Raw genomic sequence first — 21,854 nt, forward strand, 5'->3', positions numbered from 1 at the left:
GTCATTAGTGTTCAATGCATCAAATCTATTCTTGACATGGTCTCCAAATTCAGGTGGGATATACCGAAGGTCATACTTTGGCTCTCGTGGACTTGTTTTAATTTTCTTCAACTTCAGCTTCAAATCACATACCAGCAATGGGTGGTCTGTTCTACAGTCAGCTCCTGCCCTTGTTCTGACTGATGACATTGAGCTTTTCCATCATCTCTTTTCACAGATGTAGTCGATTTGATTTCTGTGTTTTCCACCTGGTAAGGTCCACGTGTACAGTCGGTGTTTATGTCATTGAAAAAAGGTATCTGCAATGAAAAAGTCATTGGTCTTGCAAAATTCTGTCATGCCATCTCCAGCGTTGTTTCTATCACCAAGGCCGTATTTTCCAACTAAGTATCCTCCTTCTTTGTTTCTAACTTCTGCGTTCCAATCATCTATAATTACCAATGCATCTTGATTTCATGTTTGATCAATTTCAGACTGCAAAAGTTGGTAAAAATCTTCAGTTTCTTCATGCTTGGCATTACTGGTGGATGCATAAATTTGAATAATAGTCATATCAACTGGTCTTCCTTGTAACCATATGGGTATTATCCTATCACTGACAGCACTGTGCTTCAGGACAGATCTCGAAATGTTCTTTTTGACGATGAATGCAACACCATTTCTCTTCAATTTGTCATCTCCTGGCATAGTAGACCATATGATTTTCCTATACAAAATGGCCACCACCAGCCCATTTCAGCTCACTAATGCCTGCCTAGGATATCAAACTTTATGTGTTCCATTTCATTTTTGACAACTTCCAATTTTCGTGGATTCATACTTCACATACTCCATGTTCCAATTATTAATGGCTGTTTGCAGCTGCTTCTTCTCATTTTGAGTCGTGCCACATCAGCAAATGAAGGTCCAAAAAGCCTGACTCCATCCAAGTCATTAAGGTCAACTCTACTTTGATGAGGCAGCTCTTCCCCAGTTGTATTTTGAGTGCTTTCCAATCTGATGGGTTCATCTTCCAGCACTATATGAGACAAGGTTTCACTGCTATTTATAAGGTCTTCCTTGGCCAATTTTCTCAGAAGTAGACTGACAAGTCCTTCCTAGTCTGCCTTAGTCTGGAAGCTCCACTGAAACCTGTCCACCAAGCGTGCCCCTGCTGGTATTTGAAATATCAATGGCAAAGCTTCCAGTATCACAGCAACATGCAGACCTCCACTGTATGACAAACTGACAGACACGTGCTGGTACAGTTTCTTAAAGGTACCTATTCTAAAACAAGTAACAGCTGTTCGCTGAAGCAGCACAAAAACTTGGGGAGCTATGCTTGAGAAATGAGGGTTTTCAATAAATTTGGGTAATACAATTAAGAAAAAAGTATGAGCAGTTGAGGGCAAGTAATATTATGGATCTTAATTCAGCTTTCTGCATTTAAAGATAATGAGCTATTATTAATATAGTTTTACATTAAAATATTACACTAATTTTTAGTAACAGTTTTTTGAGATATAATCCACATTCCATAAAATTCACCCTTTTAATAAATAGGATTCAGTGGTTTTTAGTGTATTCACAAAAATGAATCACTGTTATCTAATATGAGAATATTTTCCTTACCCTAAAAAGAAACTCTATACCCATTAGCAGCTATTCCCCATTCCTTTCTTCATCCACAACCTGGCAACCATTAATCTACTTTCTGTGGATATGCCCATTCTGGGTATTTAATATAAATGGAATCAAAGAGTATGTGCTTTTACTTAGCATAAGGTTCACCCATCTGGCATGTATCCGTACTTCATTCCTTTTTACTGCCAAATAATAATTCATGGTACGGCTATGGCACATGTTGTTTATCCAGTCATCAACTGATGGCCATTTGAATTATTTCTACTTTTTGGCCATTATAAACAATGCTGTTTTGAATATCCAGGTACAGGTTTTTGTGTGACCATATGCTTTCAACTCACCTGGGCAAATACCTAGGAGTGGATATACTACATGGAGCAGAAGGATAGAAGCACCACATTCTACCTCATTTGTTTTTGGTAAAAAGGGTTTTCTTTAGAGAATAGCAGGCTCAGATGATGAGATTTATTCATCTTGAAAACATATTTTGATAGAAATAAGGGGAAGTCCAGGTTACTGGACAGGAGTGGAATAAAGAGAAACCCCCACACAAGGTCACTGGGGAGATCTTGAACTTTGAGGGTGACACAAGAGAAACCAGGAGCGACAGAGCAGAAGGGCCAACGTCACGAAAACCAAGAAGGAACAATCCTACCTGAAACTGAGCTTTCCCCACATGTGGGTGGGGAGATGACACCCAGCAAAGGCACCCATAGGAGGGGCCTCCACACAGGGCTGTGGCTCTGAGAGGGAGGCCTTTTATAATCCTCTTGTAATCGGAGGCATTGCCAGTTTTCTGGTCAACCAGGAGGCTGTTTCTTGTCCTTAGTCTCTCCGCCCTTTGCTTTTGTGTTAGAGCTGAATGGAGATTTGCGTCAGTCTCTCCTCACCTTGACCTTGTCCTCTCACAAGCTGTGAGATGAAGGTCTCTTTTCCCTCATAGAGCTTACACCCATTTTAAAATGGGAGTTCTGTCACAGTCAGCAATCCAGTGAAAGCCCTCCATAGGGTTTTCTTGGCTATAATCCTTATAAACTAACCCCGCAGGTCTGGCAAACAACCTCTTTACAAAAATAATGTGCTTAGAATTCACAGGATGGAGAGGTCATTAAGTGGAGCAGCTGAAGCAAGGATGTGGGTGCTGGACTGCAGGGCCAGACCTAACTCTACCACTCACTAGCTGCAACTACTTTACCTCCCTAGGGCTCAGCTTCCTGGTCTGTAAAATGCTGAGAGCAGTACCTGACATACAGCAAATGCCTCATAACTTCTGGTTATCATTTTAAAATATCAACTCAACTTTCAGTAAGAATGTATATCCAAGTGCTATGAAATGCTGTTTTCCTAGGGTTTAAATGGACACCCAGCTTCTGGCTTGTATCAATGAAAACACCAAGACTGAAAAGATGTTACAGAGTTACCTGAAGATACTTTTTACCTTACATAACACTTCCAAGGAATATTCTTCTATTTCTGTAATTAAAAATAAATATGTTTAATTCACATGACAGAAAATATACCAACAAACTAAAAGGACTTTTTTGTAAAAACAAAAACAATTCAACTATTAGATGACTTTCTAATGCTTGAACTGAAGGTTTTCCTTTTGTGAAACATGCTTCTGAATCATTCAGGAGGCAGGAAACAGCCACTGAGTCGTCACATTTAGGGAACCACTGCGCAAGATATGTAATTGGTCCATGTGAGATCCAGTCCACGTCAGCTGACTTCATACTCAACACAGCCAGACATTTTGATGTAAAAATGGGGAAAATACCTTAGAAGGGGGAGAGGGGGCAGCAGATGGCTCAGCTGTTCCCTGCATCACAGAGACCTGTAGAGGTCAGGGGTCCTGCTGCTCGCCAGGCTGTGTCACATTCCTGCCTCCATACTCATGGTTCTTAACGTATTTTGGCTGAGAACCCCTCTGAAACTGATAAAAACAATGGATTCTCTTCCACAGGAAAACGCTTACAAATCCACACATGGTTCAGGGGTTTAGAAATCCTCTGAAGCCCATCCTTGGATAGACTCCCCTGGGATCCATCCAAACACCAAACCGACTGCCATGGAGTCAATTCCAACTCATGACAACCCCATGTGTTACAGAGTAGAACTGCTCCATAGGGTTTTCTTGGCTGTAATCTTTATAGAAGCAGATTGCCAGGCCTTCCTTCAGTGCTGCTGGTTGGGTTCGAACTGTCAACCTTTAGGTTAATAAAAAAAAGTGTAAATCATCTCAGCCACCTAGGGACCTCTGGGATCCAAAGACACTGCGTTGAGAATCTGGCCTACACCCTCACTGTCCAGCAGGGGGCTCCCTTGGGGCTACGGGCTGACTACTCATTGTGTGGAAATCAGGGACATCTGGGGCCAAATGTGCAGAGATACAAGACACTCGAGCAGAGGGGGTAAAGTCAAGCCCTTCTATCTGGAGGCCTTGAACTGCCACCTGCTCTGACCTGGGACCAGGGGCAGCACAGAGTAAGTGGGGAGGTCAGACAGAAGGCATGACCCATACAGAATGACAAGAGAATCCACCCACCGTGAGGAGCAGAGGACTCTCCATATCCTTTCATGTCCACAGCAAGTACCCGGTAGCCCGCCTGTGCTAAAGCAGGGATCTAGAAAACAAACAGTTCAGGCACAGACTGGAGTGTCTGGTCAGTCCCTTGCTGACACACCCTCTCGGCTACCCTCTACCCCGCTGCTCCATTAATGGCTCAGTCCAAATTGCCGCATGGCATGACCTGGTATCCTCATCGTGGGGCTGGAATGAGACTGTCTGGATAGGGCACCACGTATGGCAGTGAGGTTTGTGCACTGCATACAATGCCACATCTAAGAGGGCACCTTTCCTGGCACAGACCTTGTAGATCTGTATATTATTATAAAGATTTCCCAGCAGGTGGCATAGACTGTCTTGAAAAAGGTTGCTTTTCCTAACCTGCAAAGGTGATTTATGGACCAGCACTCCCCTGAGGTCTGGAGTGATCATGGTCTCAGGCATCATGGACCTGCTCTGGAGGCAAAGCTCCACTGGAAGGTTTCGGCTTCTTACATTTCTAATGGACATTACAGGCTGGCCCAGGCCATCTAGGCTTTCCCCTCACCTTCCCCTGACTGAGGTGCACCTTCCCTCAGTCTCCCTCACCTGGTACCTCCAGGAGAACCAGCTCTCAGGAAAACCATGGCAGAGGCACACCACAGGCCCGGTGCCCAGCTCTACAAAGTGCAGACGGACCCCCGGCTGTGTAGGAGAGAGTGGAGTGGACATTGATGATCAGCCTCCAGCTGGTGGACCAGGTACCCGCTCTCTTCTGTAGGTCGCTATAAGCCAGCATTCTAGTCGGTTGCTCAATCTTGCACAGCCTAGCTTTCCAAGCTAAAGAGCCCAGTGTTATATGAAGATGTCCAAGAAGAGAAAACTACCCAAAACTGTGCAACAAAACAGGTGGCTTTCTTTGGAAAACTAGAAGCCTGAACAAATTATGATACTGTGGAAAACAAAAAGATGAAAAAACTTTGCCTTCCTCTCTAAAAGGCCATTATACCATCAGTTTCTGGTGCTGTTTGACATATCTGTTTTCAATATTTTTGACTGGAGGCTGATTTTGTGCCATATTAATGTGTTGAATACTGTGATTATTTCATTAAAAGCTGTTTAGCCTCTTAAATGTGTAATTTTTTCCAAGCTTTGCTACAGTTCTAGTCCTTCCAGGGGCTGGACAGATGTGGCAAACTGCCAGAGCTCACTGATGTCCGCATTCTGCTCTTCTTCCTGGCACATGGTGACACTTCCTAGGCCCCTGGTATGGCCATGTGACTCAGTTCCAGCCAGTGGAATGTGAGCAGAAGAAAGGTGTGCTATGCTCCAGGGCCCACACAAACCTCCCACGCTTGACTCTCCCTCTCTTTTCCAGCTGAATGGGTTGGACCTTGAGGAAGGATACTCAAGCCTGTACAGAGGAGGAGACTGTGGAGAGAGCCCACTCTGACTTGCATTGGACTATAGTGCAAGCGAGAAGCAAACTTTGTGTTAGACCACTGAAGAGTTTGGGGTTGCTTGTTACAGTAGTTAGTCTACCCCAACTAGTACAGTGGGGTCTAAGCAAACAAACTAAAGCAACAGATAATCAAAACTCATTGCTGTTGAGTCAATTCTGACTCATAGCAACCCTACAGGACTGAGTAGAACTAGGATTTCCAAGGCTTTTTTTTTTTTTAATCTTTACGAGAGCAGACTGCCACATCTTTCTCCCACAGAGAAGCTGGTGGGTTCGAACTGTCGACCTTTCAGTTAACCACTGCACCACCAGGGCTCCTTCTATATAATGAAAGCACCCTCTTCTTCCTAGGAAAGTATATATTACCAACTTTGTAATGGAAATAAATTGACCATAATAGGAGTCATATTATAGAAATTCATTTGCAACAATTCTATTTGGCTGTATCTAAAACTATTACAAGGAGCCCTCATGGCACAGTGGCTAAGTTCTTGGCTGCAAGCCCACAGGTCAGTGGTATGAACTCACCAGCCACTCAACAGCAGAAAAATGCGGCAGTCTGCTCCCCTAAAGATTGCAGCCTTAGAAACCCTATGGGGCAGTTCACTAGGAGTCGTAAATTGACTCGAAGGCAACAGGTTCAATGGGTAAAACTATTACAAGCTGGTGTTTCAAACTGGAATTTTCTTTCAAGATTCACAAGTTATTTTGCTCAAGAAAACACCAGGCTAAAATTGCACAAACCATTTTACAGATTACAATCTGTTTTTTGAACTATGTCCCAGAGTCTTCCCTTTAGCACTTGGCAAAGTTCTTTTTAAATTTTACACTCCTTGTATTAAAAATTGTTGTAGTGTTTATGCCCAATCAAATGATTCTAATTAGGCTTAACATAGATCCTAATTAAAAGGCTCGCTCTTGATACTTCAAATTTCACTCAACTGAGAAGCTCGGCAAATATATGTACTTTCTCCTCCTCTAAACTCTATTTTAATAAAATTACCATAAAGTCAGCAAACAGGAAAGATCTATTAACAACCCAGTTTGGTTTACATGAGGATTCAGTGTGCTGGCAAAGCATCTGGAGGGCAATGCAACAGCACCCTGAAACCCTGGGCTCAGTTGGGGATCCCCATGAGTTCACTGCCTCAGCTGTTAAATTTGGGGTGTGGTTAGAAAGGGTGAAGCATGGATGTTTGTAGCTGTTTCTTCTCAGAAGAATGGTGAGACCTTAGCTCACTTACTTTGGACATGTTATCAGGAAAAGACAATCGCTAGAAAAGGATACCATGTTTGGTAAAACAGAGGGTCAGCCAAAACAAGGGAAACCCCCATGAGACAGCCCGACACAACAGCGGCAACAATGGACTCAAACATGCCAATGATCATGAAGATGACACAGGGCTGGGCAACATTTCATTCTGTTACATATAATGTCACCACGAGTCAGAACCAACTCAATGGCAACTAATAACAGTGAGATGGGGTAGTAAAGCAGCTCTGATCAAGGTCAAATGAGAATATTTTGAAACTGGCTGGATACTCAAGCATGAACAGTATTACGAGAATGAACCCTGTCCATAGTGTTAAGACCCCAGGTTAGTTATATTCCAGACCCCAGCTCCAAGCAAAGCACCCTCACTTCCCATCACTACCAGAGATTACCAGAGATCTAAATGTACCTTCTTATTAAGAGTTCACTCCCTTCACAAATACCCAGGGTTACAGGAAGGATTGTAGTGATATTGGCCAACAGCTTTCACTACCAGAAAGTCCTTTCTTACTATCAAAAATCCTACTCATCCTTTGATGCTCACTTCATGTTGTAAACCTTTGTGGTTGCTGCCTCTCCCCTCACAGAGCCCATTCTGAGCACTCTGGGCACTGCTGTCAATTACAGCCTCATTCTGGGATGTATTAGCAAGAAACAAACTTTGTGTTAAGCCACTGAAATTCTGGGGCAGTTTGTTACAGCAGTTACACCTTGGTTATGAATGTGTTTCTCTGGTCATTAGACTATGAAATTCCTGAGTCAGAGAAGATACTACATTTAATTCAGTATTTCTTGCTGTTCCTAGCAAACAGTAAGTACTCAATACGTATCTGTGGGGTTATCCTCCAAGGACGGGGGCAGTGTGGTTCAGTGACAGAATTATCACCTGCCACGCAGGAGACCCGAGTTCGATTTCCAGCCGATAAACTTCACGTGCAGCCACCACCTGTCTGTCAGTGGAGGCTTGTGTGTTGCTGTGACGCTGAAGAGGTTTCAGTGGGCTTCCAGCCTAAGACAGACTAGGAAGTAAGGCCTAGCGGTCTGCCTCGGAAACTCAGCCAATGGAAATTCCATGGATCACAAAAGTCTGACCAGCAACCCATTACGGGATGGCGCAGGACCAGACACCATTTTGTTCCGTTGTGCATGGGGTCACCATGAGTCAGGGCATCTAATAACAATCATCTCCAGGGCAGCAGCTCCGCCCATGAGTGTCCACGGCCAGCACGCACACCTGAGGTCACCCCCTCTCCTCTTCATTGTTGTTAGGTGCCATCGAGTCAACTTCTGACTCAGAGCAACCCTATGTGAACTGCACCACAGGGTTTCCTCGGGTGTAACAGTTAGAAGGGCAGATCACCAGGTCCTTCACCCACTGAGCCACTGGGTAGATTCGAACTGCCAACCTTTTGGTTAGCAGCCAAGTGCTTAATCATATGAGCCACCAGGGCTCTTTTCCTCCTCTTCATTAGCTACCATTTTTTGAGCCATTGGGTGGTGTCAGGTACTGTGCCTTGTGGTTCATATACAGTATTTCTTTTAATCTTCACAAGAACCTTATGAGGAAGGCATTACTGTCATCTCATTCTAAGGTGTGTACAGTGAGGCTCAGAGTGCGTAAGAACCTTACCCCAGGTCATAAAATCAGTAATTGGCAAAGGTAGGATTCAAACTAGGTATATCTGACTCCAAAGCTTGTCCTCTTTACCACATGACTATGCTGCCATGTTTTACTTAGAGGTGACCCACAGCTTTAAGTCACTTCCATTTAAATAGGTCCAATGACAAATGAGGAGAGAGCCCAATGTGAACCAGTGAAGAAGTTCTAAAGCTCATGCTCTGTATGAGCAGGCTGGGTTAGACCTCCCTGGCCAGGTCAGGAGTCACGGCCCCCTCTGCACGTGGCCCTGTCTTAGCACTGACTACTCTGCATTTTAATTACTTTTTCCTCTCTTTATCCTCACTGTGGGGCCCTTGAGGGGAGGTATGCCTTGCTTATCACTGTATCCCTAGTACCTGACCTGTGTGTATCACAAAGCAAGTGTTCAATAAATACCTATTCAATGAAAAAAATGTTCTCCCCAAACACAGACCAGACACTCACATGCATTAGCACCCCATGTCACTCAAAACCCCATATGGTCTGTTGTTCTGTGGGGGCTTGACCATATCGGTTATAACGCTTTACAAAATCTAAGGCCAGGTCCATGTCTTCTGCCAATTTCTGAGGAATGACACTTGTTTGGGAAATGCTGTTTTCCCTTTAAGTGGGAATGTTCAACTGACCTTAATATTTGAGAAATGTCTCTGCTGGGAAGAGTGGTGGGGTGGTCACGTTAGGTGACCTGTTCAGTGAGTACTGAGTTGATTGAAAGACAGTGCTTACCTTTACTGGCACATACCCGTGGCTCATGTCACTTGGCTTGCATGCGGTTGGTAGAGGGGTTGTGGTGCTGAGAAGCTGAAAATACAAAAGGTACAGTGAGAGAGATGGCTGCAGCTTCGTTCTATGAAGAGTTCTCATGGTGAGTTTACAAAACTTGAGAACTCTGGCACTAGAAGAGACCTCAGAGACCATCTTTGGGACTCCCGAGTCCCACTGGTGACTGACTAGTTGGTCACCAATCCATTTCCCCTTGTTCTTGGGCACATAGCTAGACTACATTTCCCAGCTCTCCTTTCAGTTTGGTGGAATCGTGTGACTGAGTACTGGCCAATGGAACGCAGACAGAAGAGTAATGAGCCTGGCCAGTAAAGCCTCCCGCAAGCTTCTCTACATTCTCTTTCCCCCATCTTCCAGCTGGTGTCTGGCATGACCTTGGAAACCATACGTGGAAGACAGTGGGTCCTCCATCAACCTGGGTATCTGAATGACTGCGTGAAGCAAAGCTCCCAGGTCACCACCAATGGAACATGATAAAAGCAAAAATTAAATAGCACTTGTTTTGAACCACTAAGATTTCTGCACTTTAACTAATACAATTCTTTTCTATAGGAGTTCCTCACATGGTCACCCAAGCTCATACTGGACACTGCCAGGAATGGAAAGCTCACGAGGCAGCCATTCCATTATGGCACGGCTCTGTTGAAAGGCTTCTCCTTCCAGTCAGCCCAAATCTAACTCCCTGTGCCTTCCACCTGCAGGTCCCAGTTCTATGCCCTGGAGACACAGAGGGTTTAGACTAACCCCTCTGTCTTAGTCATCTAGTGCTGCTATAACAGAGATACCACAAGTGGATGGCTTTAATAAGCAGAAATGTATTCTCACAGAATTTAGGAAGCTAGAAGTCTGAACTCAGGGCGCCAGCCCCAGGTGAAGGCTTTCTCTCTCTGTCGGCTCACAGTTTAATAGGAAGGTCTTTGTCTCCTTTCAACATCTGTCGGCCTGGCATTCCTTAGAAATCTCCATGTGCTTGCAATCAATATTCCCCTGGGTCTAGGAGGTTCTCAGCACAGGGACCTGAGGTCCAAAGAATGCGCTCTGCTCCTGGCTTTTCTTTCTTGATGATAATGAGGTCCCTCTCTCTCTGCTTGCTTCTTTCTCCTTTTAACTCTTATAAGATAAAAGGTGAAGCAGGCCACACCCCAGGGAAATTCTTCTTACACCAGATCAGGGTTGTGACTTGAGTAAGGGTGTTACATCCCACCCTGATCCTCTTTAACATAACCTAATCTTGCCTCATTAACCACAGGCAGATATTAGGATTTATAACACATAGAACAATTACATCGGATCACAAAATGGAGGACAACCACACAATCATGGCCTAGCCAAGCAGATAAACATTTTGGGGACACAATTCAATCCATGACACCCTGTTTATACAACATCTAAGTAGACAGGAACATTCCTGCACAACGAGTTCTTAAGGATGGCTCTGTAACTTATTGGTGTCAGTTTCCCTGAGGCAAAAATAACCAAGGACAGGATGCCAGATACAGATAGGTGAACACTGTGTTACAACCAAAACCTGTTGTTGGACATGTTAGTGAATCCTACTGTTAAATTTCTTGTCTTCAGTCCTGAAGGTGTGACCTAAGAAAGAAACGGCTCTCCTTACTTACCCAGTGATTTTTAAAATGAGGTAAACTATAAATTTTACCTCCCTTTTAAACATGAGAGAGCGTGCTGGGATCAAAGAAGGGGATCAGAAGGTGAGTCAGGAGAGGACCCAGGGTCTGGCAGGAGGGACTCAGCATGGTGGGGATGGGGTGGCAATGAGTCCTTTTTGTTAATCTGACCTTGGGGTCCTCCCCCAGAGATGCCTCTAGCTTCCTAGGCCACAAACCAAGGGATGTCCTACAACTTCCAGGGGTGGGGAAGGTGGTGGTATTCTACCTGAATGATTCTGTTTGTTCCTACAGTTTACAGACTGTTCACGACCGAGTTCCACAGCCTCCTGTGAGGCAAGAGTAAAGCTTTTCCCTGTTTAAAAAGGAGTGGTTTCCGTTTTTCCTTTTATCTTCCCCATACTCCTGAGAAGAGAGGTGGGACACGGTTTTCTTTCCCTATTTTACAGGCCAGGTATAAAGACCTACCCCAATTCTAGAGATAAGCTACCTGTGGCTCAGATGTGACAAGGTGACAAAGTAGTGTGTGCGAGAGACCAGACAAGGCCATGGATGCTCTGATTCCGAGGCCACTGCACCTTCCTCTCTGCTGCGTGAGGCTTCTAGACTTTCAGAGGACAAGTCTGGGCAAGATGCTTTGAGATTGTAAAGTCACTACATGTACATCTTATTCAGTAAAGAAGCAAAGTAAATTGTCCCCTTTGAGAAACGGCTGGGAAGTCTTGGGCACTGTGCAAGCCTGACGGAGTATGTGGCGCCTCCCTCCCTCCTCCCCCACGTGCTGACATTTGCCAGGGCGCTGCTCTACTGAAAAGGCTTGTGCAACTCAGTCCCTCCTAGACTCGACTAACATCACACTGATCTTAGACAGACTCAAAAGAATGAGGTGTCTCAGCTCTGGTGGAGCAGCTCATCCTCTGGCAGCTCCCTGGGCCACTGTTAAGGGCTTTCCATCCTTGTGTGTGACACTTGCAACATTTACTGCAGAAGCTCCCTTCTGGACCCCCCGAGGGAGTGACCACAGCGGAACAAAAATGCTCACTGCTTGAGTGACAGGTCAGTCCAGGCCAGGATGGACATATGCTCTGCCACACTGATGCAGGTCTATCAGGTAAATTCTCAACAGACCACCAGTTGCCATCAAGTCGATTCCAACTCATGGCGACCCCAGGTATGTCAGAGTAGAACTCTGCTCCATAGTGTTTTCAATGGCTGATTTTTTTTCAGAAATTCTCAATAGTTACTTTAAAAAATAAGGTTGGAAGGAGCCCTGGTGGAGCAATGGTTAAGCGTTCAGCTACTAACTGAAAGGTTGGCAGTTCAAACCCCCCCAGTGGCTCCACAGGAGAAAGACCTGGTGATTTACTTCTGTAAAGATTACAGCCAAGAAAACCCTATGGCGCAGTTCTACTCTATCCCATGGGGTCATTATGAGTCAGAATTGACTCAAAGGCACCCAACAGCAGCAACAACAATTGGGAGACAGTGGTCACTCTGACTTCATACGGTTATTATCAGGAATAACTGAGCTAATACATGCAGAGTGGTTAGAATTTGTTGTGCTGAGGTTAGCTAAAAAGAAAAAAATAATAAGGTTGAGATGGCTTTGAAAGCCACCATCCTTGTCTTGGTTCCTGGATTCTGGTACTAAGACTATATACGTCCTTGCTCTCAGAGCTTCTGTTCCTTGTGAGCTGGGTGAAGGGAAAGAAATTGCCTTCAGTGTCCCAAGACACCATGCTGATGCCATGATGAATGTGATGGGTGATGGCAGTCCATTTGAGAGGTGCCCTTGGAACCACGACCAATGACCTTCACATACACTGAGTTATCCTCTCACCTATCTTGCCTCTTATGTACATAAACTACATATGAGTTACTGGAAATTCAGGTCAGCTCAGACTTAAAATTACCTGCATGCCGGTTACTTTTTCCAGTTCTCTCAGGGCTGCATCGGTGTCTTGGACAAGGATGGTGGTCATGCCCAAATCACGGACTGGCTTCAGATTAGCCTCAGTGTCATCTAAGAAAACAACCTGAGCCCAAAATAGCATGTATACTAGTATTACCTCTATAAAAGACAAATGCGTGCACGAGGGAAAATAACCATTAAAATGCTAACAGTAGTTATTTTAGGATGATGAAATTACAAATGATTTTCCTTCAGCATAATTATTCATTTTTAAAATTAAAAATATTTTACTACATAAGTGTATATATATAAACACACAGATAAATAAACATGTCCCCACATACACTTATTTATTTCAGCCTAAATCCTGAAACAGCAAGATCAAAAGACAATATAAACGTGTCCAGATAACACTGAAATTCACCTGGAAAAATCTACATGTTATGAATAGGCAAAAAAAAAAAAAAAATGTCTGGAAGAGAACAGTAATGAGGGCAGATAAGAAAACAAATCATGAAGCTATAAAAGGTTGAATAGTTTGGTACTACAAAACAAACAGACCCAAATACAAATGAGAATTTAGCTTATAATAAAGGTGTCAAGCCCAAACAGTGAGGAAGAACGATGTGGGTCTGACCAGTTAACTGTTTGGGGCGGGGGGGATGGATCCTCATTTCACATCTTATCCCAAAATAGATTCCAGACAAATCAAAGATTTAAAAGTAAGTAAAGATCCTGAAATTAGCAGAAGAAAGCATGGGTGAATTTATTTAAAATCTTGGAAAAGGGCAGGCCTAGAATTATGAACTGCTCATCTAATCCAAACTCTGGAAATAAAAAGACTGTTATATTTAAGAACCTCCTTAAATTCAAAGCATTGACAAAAAGCATATCGCAAGTGTTGAGAAGGGCAGAAGCGAAGTCCAAGAGGAGAAATGGACTGCCGTGACAAGGAGTCCCAATGACTGGAGTTCTCAGGGTTTGACCTAACAGCCTGTGGGAGAGGTGGAGTCAGCAAGAAAGCGTCAGAAATGTCAGGGAAAGGAATTTAAACTTGGTCCAATCGCCTTTTCGAAAATTAGAGGAACAAGACAAAAACAGTGTGTTAGATTAAGTAGTCCGGAGACGTATGAAAGGCAGGATCTAGGGCTGTAGTGCTGCCTGGTAGGAGACTGCTGCAGTTCTGAATTCTATCACTCCTCATCCTTTGGTGGGGTGACCACGACTACTCTGTAGCCTTGGCAAAGTCTCCCAAGGTCCCGCTTCTTCCTAAGTAAACAGAGACAGCTGGACTAGCAGCTTTCTATGATGCCTGTTTTAACCAAGATTCTATAAGAGCCACAGAAACAGGCCAGATGGTAAGGCTTCCTGGACTAAAAGGATGTGTGATAGTCCTTTGGAAGAAGTCCTAGTCTGGATGAAGCAGAACCTTCCACTGGACATAGAAATGTCCTGCTAGGCACTTTACCTTACCCCACCCCCTCAAATTCTCTTTGGCTTCAATATCTCTGGTACTTTCTTACTGACCTAAAGGCAACTTCTACTTACCTCATTGGGGTTGGCCTGCAAGGTGTCCAGTACCAACTTGTAAATCTGAGGCTCAGGCTTGGCCATTCCAGCATGACATGACTCTATCAGGAAATCGAAGTGCAGCCTCAGTTCACTCATCAGCTGGGCCAGGCTGCCTCTCTGGGCACTATCGACCAGCCAGTTATTGGTGAGGATGCAGGTTGTAAATCCTGAATGAGAAGTCACCAGTGAATCGTAGAACCTTGCTCTGAGAAGCTCAAAATGCCCCACAGGCAGCGCCTAAAATGGAGCCAGGTGGGGTCTTGCTCACTTACATCGATCTCCTGATATCCAGCTTCTCAAGTGACAAACTGAAAAAGAATCATCTTGGCCTATATGCATCTCCTGACACGAGACCTGAAAATGACCTAAGTGTACACATTAAAGGCTTTCAGAAGCCCAGATTAAAACACTATGGTCCCTTAATCCCTTACAATTGAGCATCAAAACATTTTGACATTCATCAGCTCATCTGATCCGCACCACCTTTTGGGTAGGCAGGGCGTATCTCACTATCCCAGATCTGCAGATGAGGAAACAGAAACTGAGACAAGTCATGGCCTGCCCAGAGTCACACAGTGAGTGTGAAGCAGAACCAGGCCTCGGGCCCGGGCCTGCAGACTTCCACTTCAGTGCTCCTGCCACTGTGCCATATTATGGCAAAGTCTGCTCTGCTATATTTCAAACACCTGTAGTGGTTTCGGGGCCTGCTTTCCCCTGCCAAAACTAGAGAAATGAAAACAGAGAATCTCCTGGCTTTATCTGCTTAACAAGTGAGGGCAAGAACCAGGCAATGCCTGAAACAAGACACAGGTGAGTCTACAGTGAGACTAATATGAGTGAGAAATTAGGGAAGTGGATGGTTTAGCCACAACCTGGGCAAGTCTACTGGGGAGAGGGTAGAATGGTTTTAATGTGCGTAAAAGGACAAGCCGGACGCTGACACCAAACAGCTGCCTATTGGACAAATATGATCTCATGTCCTAGACCTTTGGCATCATTTGAACCTGTGTCAGCCAGCTCATAGCTCACCCACTCTGACCCCCAGAGGCCTGAAAATATTATAGTTGCTTAAACGGCCTTGTTTTTTCATCACTGTGACAAGAGGTTGGGACAAGAGTTTCTTTCAGGTCATTACTAGTCCCATCTGGTCATCAGGAGAAATTCTGCTGACAAGGCAGTCACTGGTTTAAATTCCTTTATTAAATACAATTCCTTCATTTTTACAGCTATTTTGATAATGCTGGGGTTTTTTTTTTTTTGTCATTTGATAAAACTTACCCTGGAGTCAGGTTTTAAGAATGGCTTTCCATCAAGTCAGAGAAGATCTGGGATCTCAGAACACATTTACCTGTATACTGACCTAAACTCCACCCCCCACACCAAGGATTCCAATGTAGTCGGGTCAGAGAGTGACTGATATTTGAACCTTACCCTTCTTTCTGAGAGTGAGAGCTGCCTGAAAGATAGGGCGGTTGATCTTTCTTGCTGAAATCGCCTTCCCAAATATTTGATTTATAGAGAAATTCTCTGGGAGGCAGATTCCAGAGGCCTCAGAATGTTTCCTGCAATCTTCTTCCATGAGAGGCACCCACTGTAAAAGTGAATTGATAGGGGGCTGTATATTAGTACAACCACTTAGAAAAGTTTTACAATATTGATTAAATCTGAACATATGCATTGCCCAACAAGGCCGCTGACACACGCCCAATGGAAATATCAACTATGTTCACCAAAAGGCGTGTACAAAAATGTTCACAGCAGCACAATTCACAAGAGTCCCAAACTGCCCACTAGTAGCAGAATAGATAGGTTGAGGTATATATTTATACACTATCACAGCAGCAGTCTTTGGAACAGTCCCAAACTGGAAACTACCCACACATTCATCAATAGCAGAATGAATAAATAGACTATGGCATATTTACATGATAAAATACTATGCAACAAATACTATATGCAATAACATGAACAAATATCATAAATGTAACGTTGAAAAAAAGATGTCAGATATAAGAGAGTTCATCTGCAGATTCTGTTTCTATGAAGTACAAAAATCAGGCAAAACTGATACACACGGTTAGAAGTCATTGGGATGGCAGTTACTCTTGGAGGGGTAGTGGCTAGAAGGGGCAGAGAGGGGCGTCTACAATGCTCTAATGTTTTTATTTCTTGATCTGGGTGCTGGTGACACAGGTATACCATATTTTTACACAAATAACGTTCACATTATACGTTTTTTTCCAGCCACGCAACCCCCAACCTTGCTATTTTCGTGAGTGAGCTATCTTCATATTACACGTGTGACTGCGTTATTTACATGGGCGTGTTATTTGCAGAAAAAATGCAGTACTCAGTTTGTGAAAATTCATCAGGCTGTACGCTTTTGTGTACTCTTCTGTTTATACAGTATACATAAATAAAAAGGTAAAAAAAAAAAAGATGACATTAATTCCCAAGATATGACTTTCTTAAAGACAAATCATGTGTATCAGGATATAATTTGTTTTTTCAGGCCTCTTCCTCTAGCCATGCGAGTTTCCTAGAAGCTACACAGACTATTAAAAAAAAAAAAATTAGAAGCCACTAAAAGAGTCTGAATGGATGCGAGTTCTCATAGCAATTACTAGACTCACTCTATAATCCCTAAATTCCCCTGAAAGTATGTAACACTTCCTCCTTACCTTCCAAAAAAAAATCACTGCTGATGTTTTATCAACTAAATCATGACGAATGCTTATTCCTAACAATATCATTACAGTTTTCAGTCACCAACTGCCACAAGGTGTGCGTGTGCACACACAGGCGCGTGCACGTTTTAAGGTGACTGCAGTTAATCAGGAAACCCTGGTGGCGTAGTGGTTAAGTGCTATGGCTGCTAACCAAAAGGTCGGCAGTTCGAATCTGCCAGGCGCTCCTTGGAAACTCTGTGGGGCAGTTCTACTCTGTTCTATAGGGTTGCTATGAGTCTGAATCGACTCGACGGCACTGGGTTTCTTTGCAGTTAATCACACCCCCACATTAACACCACCTTTGCCATCATAGTAGGCTTCTGCTTTCTATTATGGTGGGTCTCAAGTTCTCTGACCTGTGATGGGTGGCTGTAATATATAAACATGCAAAAATAATTAATTTGGAATGTTTTATATATGTACTTACAGAGTAAATTCTCAATGGCCTTTTTCTTAGAGAGGTACTGAGAGCTCAGTCATTTGATTCTAATTACTTTGTTAAAAAAAAAACTGCAGTTGTAATTAACAATAACAGCTAATTTTTATTACTACGTGCCAGGCACTGTGCTAATTACTTTCCATTCTTCACAGTAACCTACAGAATAGGTAGTATTATCACCCCCATTTTACAGATGGCAAAACGGAGACTTCAAGAGTTAAGTAACTTGCATCTGGTCAAATAGTCCATAAATGGGGGCTATGAATCAAACCCTGATGTCTGACTCCAAAGCCCAACCAGTATATAGTTGTTGAATTAACAGACCCAGTGGCTCTCTCCTAATATAGCTACTCTGGCTGTTTTAATTCCATGGCAATGATCTTTGAGGGCTCAGAAATGTCCCAGTCCTTGGGACGTCTCCCTCTGCTTGGACCAAAGAGACAACAAAGAATAATAGTCTTAAATGCTTTTTTCTGTTTCTCCCCTCTTCTACGTCAGTCTTATGACTTAAGTACTATAAGGGGTAAGTGGGTGAAGAAGACACTGCCCCTACCCTCAGAGAGTTTACAATCAGTGTATGCAAAGAATGCCCACTCAAGGGGGGTCTGTGTGGTGTCCTCTTACCTGGGAAAATGTCATCTTTCCTTTAATGAGGCGGGCACTGGAACCATCTGGGCCTCCTTTCTTGAAAACTTCATTCAAAAAGCCTCTGGAAGACAGAAAGAGACAATAATAACAACATCATGAATATTCAGATGGCTTCATTATGGCTGCATGTAGGAGACAGACACTATTTCTGTTCACTGACAAACTGCTGTTAGACAGGCATCCTACAATGGACTGAGGAGTGCAAAAAAAAAGAGAGAGAGAGAAAGAGAATGAGTTTAAATTGGGCTCTTTGTCTTCAAGGAGCAATTCAGCTGGAGACATGAAATAATAAACTAAATGATAAACACCCTCAAAGGTCAACAGGTTCATGGGAGACCACCTATTAGCAGAAACTCCAACTGGAGGTGCTTCCAGCTCTACCACTTACGGGGCAGATCAAGCCCAGACATGCAGTCATTGCTATCTTTAGCTCATTTGCACAAAGCATTGCCCCAAAGGACTTTGTATTATTATTATTATTAATGTCTAGTCTTCAAAAGGAATGACTTTTTTTTTTCTGATTTTGATTCTGCACATATAGTTTTTATTTTTCTTAATCTCATCTTCTAATTTTTTAAAGTTTCCTTAAAAAAAAAATTAGTTCTTATTAATCCTGCATATGCTCCTGAAGAGTAGGAGACACAGAAAGTTGATTACCCTCTCACTTCCCAACATTGAATATTAAAGATCCCACTCCACTGTCCTCATATTTTTCCTCCCCCTAATGGGGACTCCCCCTCATGGCCTGCTGACTGACATTAGATAGATACAAGGATGGCACATACATGGCACACATGCACACTGCCGCTCCTCTGCACCCCAGCAGATCTTGATACTTATCACCACCTCCTATCCCACTGAGTCCAGACACTGATTTATAATCAGTGCTCCCGGGAAATAATTATAATCTACTGGAATTGCAAGCTAGTTGAAGTATTTACCATTTCTGAGTCAGAGAACCAATATCTCCAAACCGTGAGTTTCATTTCTGATATGGGCAAGTAACTTCTATCAGACTAACCCTCTTGTAAGTAACAATGATCAATTCTGGGCAAAACAAAAATACACAATGTGAAGGTACTGGACAGTGAACAAAAGCAGGCAGAAATTGAACAGGGTGGAGCAGCACTGGGTAAAATTCATGTTTGTATACGGTTTTAAGGGATCCTGGGGGCACAGTGGTTAAAACACTTGGTTGCTAATCAAAAGGTCAGTAGTTTGAAGCACAAGCCACTCCGCAGGAGAAAGATGTGGCAGTCTGCTTCCATAAAGATTAGAGCCTTGGAAACCTCTGTCTTACAGGGTCGCTGTGAGTTGGAATGGACTCAAGGTCAGCAGTGGAGATAAAGTTTTGCAACTGGGGGCACTTTCTAGACCACATGGTGCAGAGTAGCTGGAATTCAATCAGAAATTCACAATCTTCCTGGCATGAAAAGTGAGAAGATAAAGTCTGGGGCTACCATTGTAAGAGGAGAAATCCCATAAGCGAGGAAGACACAGAAGGGAGAGTTCCAAAATCTGCATATAAACTCCACTCAGATCCTTAGCCAACCCTCAAAGTGTGCACACATGCAGAAGACTCCATGGTGCCCAGCAAAAAGCAATAGTTAGAAGTCTGAAAGAATGAATCTGTTCCAGCTGCTGATCACAGCAAGAGAGATAAAGTTTGAAGTTCGAGTTTAGCCAAGTTAGCTGCCTGCTTTAAAAAAAAAAATTAATATTCTTCAGAAGAATCCAGTCTCTACAATTTAACATTCAAAATGCCCAGAATATAATAAAAAATTACCAAACAAGTTGTCGAAAGAAAAAATAGTCAATAGAAACTACTCAAGATTACCCAGACATGGGAATTGGTAGACAAGGCACTATTATAAATAAGCAAAGCACATACAAGAAAATATGATCATAATGAGTGAAAAATTGGGAACTCTCAGTAAGTACGGCTATAAAAATGAACCAAAAAAGAATCTGTAAGAAAAAAAAAATCAATAATAAAAAGACAGCAGCCCAATAAGAAAGGACAGAAGACTTAAGTTGACAGTTTATAACGGGAGATATATGAATAGCTAACAGGTGCTCAACCTCATTACTCGGTAGGAAAATGCAACTAAAAACTACAAAGAGATATCACTTTACACCCAGCAGAATGGCTAAAGTTTTTAAAAACTGACACCAAATTCTGGTAAAGATTTGGAGCAACCAGAACACTAATACACTCCAAGTGAGAAGGTAAATGGAGCAACCATACTGGAAAAAGGTTTGGCAGTTTCTTATAAAGTTAAACATACACCTAACCTATGGACATCAATTTCACTCTGACAGATTTCCTCAAGAGAAATAAGAACACATGTCTACAAAAAGGCAGGTACAAGAATTTCGGAGCAGCTGTTTTCATAAGAGCCAAAAACAGAAGCAACCCAAATGTTCATTAGCAGAAGAACAGGTAAACCAATAACGGTCCATTTATACAAATGAATACTATTCAGTAACAAAAAAGAATGAACTATACACAGCATAGATGAATCTCAAAGACATTACGTATTATGAAAGAAGCCAGATATAGAAGAAAATACTATTTTAGAACTGAAAAAAGTGATGAAGTAAAAAAAAATTTTAAAAGTGGCTGTCACCTCAGCAGGAGGGGTTGACTAGAATGGAGGGCGTCACAAGGGACCTTTCTTGGATGATGGAAATGTTCTCTGTCTTCATGGAGGTGTAGATTCCAGAGATATGTAATTTATCATACCTCACTGAATTGAACATTTAGGATTTGTGCATTTTACTGCATGTAAATTTTACCTCAAAAATAAAAAGAAATGTAAAGAAACCTTAATCTCTGGTTTGTAAATTTGCTTTCCACAATGGTGTGGATTAGCAATCCTGAACTTTTTGTGTATTCTAGACTCGCACAAAGTGTAAACATATTGAGAATAATGAGAGCCAGGTTTCCCATCATTGAAGGGAAATTTATGGAAAGGAGGAAGACCAGAATGAACCCTGTAGTTTTAGATGGGAACTGAAGGTATCATATGAACTTACTTTTTTTAACACACACACATGCACACACACACACAAACACACACACCCCACCCACAACTATTTCCTAGCTCTGGCCATTGAGAGGTACTAGAAGTAAAGACAAACCAGTAGCAATGAGTACACTGTGCTCCCAGATCCTGGTTTGGCAACATCACTCTCTCTGAAAATGAATCAGCGTTCCTCAAAGAAATGGCTCATTTCAGTGTTGATGTAAGGTAAGTACAAGATGAGCCTGGAACGTCCTGTTGCACCAAAAAGGAAGAAGGAATTCAAAGAATAATGGGGACATCATCAAAAGGACACAGGAGCTAGATTGATGGGGGCTGAGGATCAGAATAGCTAATAATAGTAATGGATTATAAAGCTCTTGGCTGCTAACCAAAACATCAGCAGTTCGAACCCACCAGCCACTCCAAGGGAGAAAGTTGTGACAGTCTGCTTCCATAAAGATTTACAACCATGAGGTGGAGCCAAGATGGCGGAATAGACAGATGCTTCCATTGAGCCCTCTTTACAACAAAGACCCGAAAAAACAAGTGAA

The 21,854-nt window shown here is 42.9% G+C and overlaps 1 protein-coding gene across 4 annotated transcripts in view; it reads right to left on the reverse strand.

Moving 5' to 3' along the window:
• EPHX2 (epoxide hydrolase 2) overlaps positions 1-21,854 on the reverse strand; it is a 76,444-nt gene that overhangs the window by 42,262 nt on the left and 12,328 nt on the right. For all 4 annotated transcript variants that reach the window (XR_010318626.1, XM_003412363.4, XM_064272655.1 and 1 more), the window contains exons 2-9: positions 18,251-18,335; positions 15,890-16,049; positions 14,435-14,625; positions 12,888-13,010; positions 9,290-9,364; positions 4,778-4,873; positions 4,169-4,247; positions 3,062-3,096 (exon numbers count right to left, since the gene is read on the reverse strand). Coding sequence is in view for 3 of the 4 variants with exons in the window: in XM_003412363.4 (XP_003412411.1) it covers positions 3,062-3,096; positions 4,169-4,247; positions 4,778-4,873; positions 9,290-9,364; positions 12,888-13,010; positions 14,435-14,625; positions 15,890-16,049; positions 18,251-18,335 (844 nt within the window). In the remaining variant the exon portion in view is untranslated. The remainder of the gene's footprint in view (positions 1-3,061; positions 3,097-4,168; positions 4,248-4,777; positions 4,874-9,289; positions 9,365-12,887; positions 13,011-14,434; positions 14,626-15,889; positions 16,050-18,250; positions 18,336-21,854) is intronic.

This window comes from Loxodonta africana, chromosome 19 (assembly GCF_030014295.1).
Source record: "Loxodonta africana isolate mLoxAfr1 chromosome 19, mLoxAfr1.hap2, whole genome shotgun sequence".
NCBI lineage: Eukaryota > Metazoa > Chordata > Mammalia > Proboscidea > Elephantidae > Loxodonta > Loxodonta africana.